The sequence below is a fragment of the Kryptolebias marmoratus genome, linkage group LG19 (genome assembly GCF_001649575.2).
Source record: "Kryptolebias marmoratus isolate JLee-2015 linkage group LG19, ASM164957v2, whole genome shotgun sequence".
Classification (NCBI taxonomy): domain Eukaryota; kingdom Metazoa; phylum Chordata; class Actinopteri; order Cyprinodontiformes; family Rivulidae; genus Kryptolebias; species Kryptolebias marmoratus.
The window spans coordinates 8,891,385-8,899,967 of NC_051448.1; the positions used below are offsets into that span (position 1 = coordinate 8,891,385).

At 41.6% G+C, this 8,583-nt stretch overlaps 1 protein-coding gene across 1 annotated transcript in view; it reads left to right on the top strand.

Moving 5' to 3' along the window:
* foxo3b (forkhead box O3b) overlaps positions 1 to 8,147 on the top strand; it is a 43,392-nt gene extending 35,245 nt beyond the window's left edge. Inside the window, exons 3-4 of the mRNA XM_017423286.3 lie at positions 1,866 to 3,321; positions 4,610 to 8,147. Of these exons, the coding sequence (XP_017278775.1) occupies positions 1,866 to 3,302 (1,437 nt within the window). The 3' untranslated portion in view covers positions 3,303 to 3,321; positions 4,610 to 8,147. The remainder of the gene's footprint in view (positions 1 to 1,865; positions 3,322 to 4,609) is intronic.
* Positions 8,148 to 8,583: the final 436 nt, after the last annotated feature.

Sequence of the window (8,583 nt, forward strand, 5' to 3'; positions counted from 1 at the left end):
GAGTCAGACTCCCACACAGGTGGAGTTTTGCAAACCTTGGATCTGTGTGCTCCCATTTATATTACTGTGCAAAGGTTTTAAATCTGTCTTATTTTTTATATATTTTGCTTCTAAGGAGTCAGACTTTTCTTTAATAGGCTTTTAAAGTGATCTTGATCAATAATTCTCGAGATGCTTCAAAGATCTTCTTTGAACTTTGGCTTCTTTTTGACTTTTTTTTCAGTCCAGTTCTTGCATCAGACCATGACAGTGTGTGCTTAAAAACACAAAGAAAGTTGACAAGTGAAGGGCAAAAAAAAAAAAGGTCAGGACTAAAAAAACTATCCAGCAGATGAATAATATCTGAAACTCATGTCTTTAAAAAACAAGGAAAAAAATCTGAGCAAAGACTTTAGAGATGCTGAAGTTTTCAGCAAATAGCTCTTTGGGAATTAACTTGTTGGTGTTAAAAAACAAAACACTGCACAAAAAGTAAGAAAAGTTGAGTTTGGTTCATTGGTACTTTAATGTAACAGTTGCTTCTTGGTGAAAAATCTTACACCTTTGGAAAGCCTGCTTATTTCCCTTTAAATGGGGCCACATTTGTTAGGAAAATGCATTTGTGGGTTGAGCAGCAGAGTGGAGTATGTGGGTTGCGCCCATGAAAAACTTGCCAGATCTTCTCTGCCAAACAGCTTATTCTGCTAGTGGCTCTTGTTTTGAGCTTCTGACGCTGCAGGCGCTGACAATCAGGTGCCTGATTTTGTAACTGTAACGAGTATGTAGTTACTGAAGTTGGAACACACAGAAATCAAAATTTTTTTTATGTTGCTGTACACAGACATTTTAACATTGTGGTGTTTAAAGAAGGAGAAGGAAGCAAAACATAAAGAAATGACCGAGGTCTCAAGACTTTTGCACAGGACTGTAGCTCAGAGAGCAGATCCATGTCATCCTGTTAATATAAACCTGGCAGTCTTGCTGATCATTAAACATTGACCACAAAGTGATATAGCCAGTCAATAAGATACGTATTAATTTCATGATGGTTACCAACTATTCTTTTTAACCTTAGCCAATGAGCGCTCAACACAGTCTGATAGGTTTTATCTGTAAAACCTAAAAACCTGTTGAGACACAAAAGTAATATTGTCGTAGGTAAAAGTTATTAAGGTATAAAGGCTTATTTGTGTGTGGACTATGAACCTGGCCATCTAATTTTTCAAAATAGCTCACTCAGAGCCACAGTTTTGGACAGACAGACTGACCTTGACATTCCGAAAGTTACACTGTTACTGTGGACATTTGCTGCAGCGAGATTGGAGAGTAAGAACAAATGTCCATCTGATAACTGTGTCAACAGTTGGACAAGTTAGTCAACAGGGCTATGTTGCAGTTTGGGCTCTTAATGTGCGCACACGGCTGCGTGTGATGAATGAAACACTTGATCATTAGTAGGGGCTGTCATGTGCACCAATTCCTCCACAATGGGCCTTTTGGGATTTCACAAGAAATCAGAGTTTATCAACACACACCAGCCAAAACTCACACCCAAACAACCCATAATCTGACACACAGAGGCTCTTTGTTTGTGTTGTTCATAATTGAAGAGATGCATGATTATAGACCTCTGTCTCTGTTTTCTCTTTTATAAACACAACACAAAAGCTACAGCAGGGACAATGCTGACATCAGCGCTAAGTGTCACTTCACATTAATGCGAGCCTGTCTATATTTTTAGGGGAACAGAAACAGAGTTTGTTTTGCTTTCTTTGTTTGTCTCACTAACAAATCAATACTGATGACAGTAATAGTTTGAGGACTTGTTTCAAAAAGCTTTTGTACACATTGCTCAGTGAAGGCTCTTTCTCTGTTTTGTGTTACAGAATTCCATCCGGCACAACCTTTCCCTCCACAGTCGCTTCATCCGTGTCCAGAACGAGGGAACCGGAAAGAGTTCTTGGTGGATGATCAACCCTGAGGGAGGGAAGGGTGGCAAGGCTCCACGACGCCGTGCAGTCTCCATGGACAACAGCAACAAGTACACCAAGTCTGCCCGTGGCCGAGCTGCCAAGAAGAAGGCTGCCCTGCAGGCTGCTGCTGCAGCAGCTGGGGAAGGTGGTGGGGACAGCCCGTCAGGTCCATCTAAGTGGCCTGGGAGCCCAACGTCACGCAGCAGTGAGGAGCTAGATGCCTGGACAGACTTCCGCTCTCGAACCAACTCAAACGCCAGCACACTTAGTGGTCGGCTCTCGCCCATTTTGGCCAACCCTGAGTTAGACGAGGTGCCCGATGACGAGCCTCCGCTTTCACCCATGCTGTACTCCAGTCCTGGCAGGACACTATCTCCTGGGAACCCCACAGCCAATGGGAAGACTGCTACCACTGAGCTGCCCCGCCTGACAGATCTGGCAGAAACAATGAAATTGACTGATGGAATGACAGAAGAACTGATGGATGATCTGCTAGAAAACATTAAACTTGCACCAACCACCGCTAGCCAGACCCCACAGAATGGTTCCTCAGGGTTCAGTTTTGGGTCCAAACCTAATGGCATATGCTCACCATCCTCTACGTCCCCTCAATCTTCCAACTCTTCCTCAAATGGTGGAAGTAATAATTACAGTAACTCCATCTTTGGCTCCCACACACCAGGCTCCTCTCTGCGTTCGTCCCCCATGCAGACTATCCAGGAGAACAAGCCAACAACCTTCTCCACCCTCGGCATGTCCCGCTTTGGAGGCCAAATATTACAAGACCTGCTCAACTCCGACTGTCACAACCACAGTGATGTAATGATGACCCAGTCTGACCCACTGATGTCACAGGCAAGTGCAGCCCCCATCATGTCCCAGAACTCACGTCGCAATGTTATGGTCCGCAACGATCCTGTAATGACCTTTGGGACGACTGGAGGACTTCAGAGCAGCCAAAGAGAGATGCTGCACAGCAACAACCACAACCAGAGGTCTTTAAATGGAGACGTGAACTTAGCCAACGAGGCTAACTCTCTGGCGAACGCCAAACAGCAGCTTCTACTGTCACCACTGGGAGGAAATGGGACTTCCTCCATGCAAATTGACCCCTCGATCTTTCTAAACGGCACAGTCAGCAGCAGTGGAGGGTGTCAAGATCGCTTCCCTGCAGATCTTGACCTGGAGATGTTCAACGGCAGTCTGGAGTGTGACATGGACTCCATAATTAGGAATGATCTGATGGATGCGGATGGGCTGGATTTTAATTTTGAATCTCTGGTCAACATGAATGGAGTTGGCAACTTCGCAAATAACAAGCAGACCTCTCAAAGCTGGGTTCCTGGCTGAGGGGGGAGGAGCAGTACAGGTGTGTATGACTCAGTGTTAGGTTTCATGGCAACACAACATTATGGAGCACATCTAGCCTTTATGAATTAAGAATGACATAGTTGCATTTTTTCTTTTTCTACAATTGGTAAATATTAAAAGCTCTCACTGTAGCGCTGTTTAAGGTGTCTGTAATCACCATAGAATACACAGAAACCTCAGCACGCTCTAAGGCAGAGGTCACCAAAAAGATGTGCTGATCTGATAGGCCACATTTTTCTATGCATACAGTGGGGCATTCAACCTTTCATTAGCAAAGCATCTGGTAATTATGACCTTTCTGTTTTATTTAGTTCATTCTTGGCTGTTATAAATTCACAGCAGTGGCTAATACAACTGCTAATTACTGCTCAGCTCACTATTGCTAACATTATTAGCTTCAGGGCTGCTCGTGTGAACTTATTAGCTTTAAAATCGAAACATTGGAAGCACGTTGTATAACCAACATGGAGCACTGCATAAAATGTGTGGCGGACATTTCTTGTTCTAAATCACACACTCGAGCCAAAATGCAGGTTTGCCCTAACATATCAACCATTTCCATTAATCTCCTCCTTTGGTGGCTCAGAGGCTAAACAGAAGTGGGTTGACCTTAACTCTCCATGCTGCCTCAGTCTTATGTGACTCTGAGACAGGAAGACAGTGACTTAGGGCCAGCCTGAAAGTGTTTTCTGAAAGGGACTAACCCCTGATCCCGTGCTGTGAGCGAGTGCTCTGATTGACAAAGATATTGCTGTTATAAACACTTTCTGCTGAGCTACTATTGACTCCTGCATTGTGTGTAATTTATTAATAATGTAATACGGACCAGACAGGGTGAGCTCACAGGCCAAATATGGCCCCTGGGGCCATCAGTTGACAATTTCTGCAGCATGTGAATCTGGAATAAGTATGAACGTCATTGTGACCTCATTCTGTTTTAGAAATTCTATCCACTAATTAATAATGTATAAAAAGATGACTGCTTTTATAAAGTAAATTACAACATCACAAAATTGCTCAATGAAAGAATAATTCCTGAGAAAGAAAATGAGTAACTGAATTGCAGGGTTAATTCTTTAGAAATCAGAGGATTGTTTGGCAGCTTTAACCACATTAGCTTATAGCTGCACTTTTCCGAAGGAGAACTTATTGAACTTGTCACAGTTGGCTAATTTGTGCCTCTTCTAAGTGAAATGTGTGACTTTAGTCAAAGACAAGGGGACGTATGTTTGTCAAGCAGCGGGATTATTTGAATTCACACATATGTTATTGTTCTATCTCTACAGGTCTGACCTATGAGGTGGAAGAAACGTTCAGACACACACCATCCTTTTTGCCAAACCAACCATCAGCACAACGTAAAATCCAAACCCTGTGTTTACAGAAGTAGACTTCCTCTCATGAGCTTTACCTGCGCTCCCACACTGGTGAACCACGAACAATCTGACAGACGTTGGAGATGCTGCACATCGGCTCTTAAAGCCTCCTGTGAAAAAACAAAACAAAACAACGACAACAAATAAAAGCTATGTCAAACAATCACAACAAACTCACTTATATCTTGGAATTATGCAATTTTTTTTTTCTTGATATCAAAGAGACACCGCTTATCAGAAGGGACAAAACATCAAGCGAAGAAGTTCGAAGAGCGTGGTGCAGTCGTTCCCACTGAAGGCAAAAAAAAAGACAAAAAAATCAAGAAGCGATGTAGTGTAAATCTGATCCAGTTGTTTCCTGATATGTGTTACATTGGGAGTAAAACAAATCCCTCTGCTCTTAGTTATTTTAATTGTTCTGTGTTTGTTTTTGGGGGTTTTCTGTTTTATTGTAATTGTTTATGGATCATTTCTGGTGTATTAGTAAAACGAAGAGATGGAAGCGAAGGATCCTACTCACTTGCGTGCACTCATACAAACTAACTGACATTTTGCAAAACCTCAGAAACCTTGGAAGTAAAAAAAAAAAAATAAATAAAAAATCCTAAATTTAATACCATGCACTTACTGTTTTATTATGCATTGCTTGAATTTAAAGTAACAGCAGCATGCTAAGGGTCATTATTATAATTAGCTCATTTCTGCATCCTTGTGTACATTAAAGCGTACACAAAGAAGGGGGAGGAAAAGATCTTATGTCTGTTTTAGATGTTATAGCTTATGGTGAACTCCGCTGACGTCGTTTATCACAGCATATCATGTAGCCAAAACGAAAACCTGTTTGCTAGCGTTGTGAACATTTCCACACCACTACAGGTGCTATATAAACAGTGTTGAATCCTGTCCTGAGAGCAAGCCGTGCATTTTTTTTTTCTTTTTTTGTTTGATCACTCTCTACCTGCAGAAAGCCCAAAGCTGCAGCCACACGAAGCGCGGCGAGGTTGAAGACGGCAGCGGGAGCAGGGTTTCCTTTTTAAAGGCTCATTCCTCTCAAAGCCATTTGTTTCTTGGGTAAAACAATAAGCTATTTCTGTATATTGCCAAATTTACTTGAAACAGACAGTAGGATTTGCTGGCAGCCAAATCACACACACACATACACACACACACATAAAAATAAAAATCTATTAGCAGGGATCTGAGTTAAGCTCTTGTCGTGAGCTTGTGGGGCTTGTTATGCATATACAGAATCACTCAGGGGGGGCGGGGGGGACATTAAGGTTTCCCATTTGAAATATTTACATTCAAATGGATTTACACAGTACATTTCTTGATAATAAAACCTAATACTTTGTGCTTGTGAACTTGTAACCTGTGAACTTTTGGTCGTCGAGATGAAGAGAAGGAAGGAGGATTAACATCAGGATCATTAAGTCACGCATGTCTGTTATTTGTTTTTTGGTTTTGCTGTCATAGCTATTTTTCTTCCTCCTGTTGGACTTGTGACACAGACACATCCCCTCATGGACACGCCTGGTGCTCCTGCAGGTGACTTCCTGTATCTCCTGACTTGTGTACGTGTTTCTCTACCAAGTTGATTTCAGCTGAATTAATCTCACAAGGATGTGTAATATCTCACGATGCATACAGCACAGCCAACTGTATGCATGTCTGTATTTATGCATTATGAATCGTGTGAAAATGCATATATACTCGCTGTTTGTCCTTATATACTGATGTTAGTACTTGACCCTTGGATTTTTCGTGATACCTCTGTAGTTGAAGAATTATTGAACAAAGTTACGCGCCGGGTAGGTGGGAACACTGTTACCAGCGATTTAAATGTTGAACCAGATTTTTTTTTTGTTTATTTTAATGGTCGCGAGCACCATTGTTGTAGCATCTGCAAGCTCTGGTACCCCTTTTCCTATTCGGGGTAGTGACATGAAGTGTATTCCCTGCTGTGTATCATAGTGTACAGATTTGTGTATATCATTTTGACGCCAAGGCAGAAGAGCGGGTGTGCATGGTTTGCTGGAATGAGCTACTGTGCTATCTGAGGTTTAGTGCATGAGTTAGCATAACTCCCCCTCAACCCTCCAAGTGGTTATGTCCCATTATAGACATCGTAATACAGAGAGGACCAAGTATTTTTAGCCCCCAAACACACTCTCTGTTCTTTTTTCGAAGAAAGATCAAGGCTTAGGTAGGAGATCTTGCACCATCTTGCTCATTTAAAGCAATAGTTCAGATTTTATGAAATGGGATTTAGAAGATGAGCTGGCGGCTAGTCCGAGCGAGGCCGTCTCATAACAACTCCCATGTCAAAAACCTCATGTGAACACTAATTTATAAACCTTGACATCACTGTTAATTTTGCAATACTTTGTTTTTTTGCTGGAATAACGGTGTATTTTAAAGTTTAGGACGATGTAAAAGTTCATAAAATAGTATTCACATGAATTGCCATGAATTTTTTGAGGTTTTAAGACATCAGCATCTACTTTGACGACCTGTTAGCTCGCCAATCAAGTAAGAATTGAACTCTGTTTCTCCAAATTGAGGTCTTTCAAATAGCGGTCTACAGCAGGTAAGATATTATTTCCTCATAACTTTTCCAGAGAACATAACTTGAAAAGCTCTGAACTATGGCTTTAATAGGTTTAATATACAAGTGTTTCCGTATGTGTAGACAGAGACAACCCTCCTTGTTTTACATGAACATCCTGGTGCTTTCAATGACCAGCTGATTACAACTTTGATGTAATTTAAAAAAAAAAAAAAAAAAATGCTGGAACACCTCATTTTATCTAAACCTTGCAGAACACTATCATTTATTATGACCGGCTTAGCGTTTAAATTCACCCACACTGATTGTATTTAATATTACTTCTGTAGTTATCCTGTGAAGAACACTGAGAAGGTGAAGCTCGGGATCGATGCGATCTTTTGTATTCAAAGATAGGTCATTGATCCCTGATAAACTGCAGGTTTCACGGGCAGCGAAGTGTTCCTGACATTTTGTACGTTCAGTGTAAAGTGTTTCAGCTCTTCTGAGAGTCACAGTGGCGCTTTTCCTTCAACACAACCACTCATTGCTACTACCTTCATTCAAGCACAGGTGACCTCCCTTTACGCCCAACACACACACAGACATAAACACACACATGCAGCACATCATGCGCTGGGTCAAAGCTAACAAAAGAGAAAACATCAACAAACCACTAGAAACCTTAATGACCTCTTGGACATTTTGTATTTTTCTCTTGTTAAGAACCCCAGACCAGCTCCTTTTCCTCACACACCTCTATCAAACATGCATAAAACCACATGAATCTCACTTCTTCTCAATGTTAGTGGGTATTTTACCTGTGTATTCCATTTTGAATTGTAATCTAGTTTGTATAAGAAATGGTGCGCATGTAAATAAAAGCTTGGTGAAGCTCCACACTAGTGTTCCTGTTTTTTGTTTCTTTATTAATCAGGCACCGGAAGTGCTCAGATTTGCCAAGAATTGTCTTACTGTGTTAGAATTGCTGTTGATCTTGCATGCCATACATGTGCTGGTAATTCTCAAGTGAGTGTGTTGTGTGTGTGTGTGTGTGTTGCAGTGCATTTTGATGAACAGGCGTAACCTCACACTCCCTGCAGAACATAAATCCTCCTCTCTGTGTCAGTATGGTCGGATCCAAAGAGCAAAAGAACTTTATGTTCTTCTCAAGTTCCTGGAAGGCTTCTTGCACAATATTTGTTTTGTATGAGGCTGCCTAAAAGAGAACAGACGTACAGCTTCAGATACCTGACACTGGGGTGGGTATTCGTCACCGCTTTGTAGGAAAAGGCACTATAAAGGCAAAAGGGAGTAAGGTCGACCAGAGATGGAG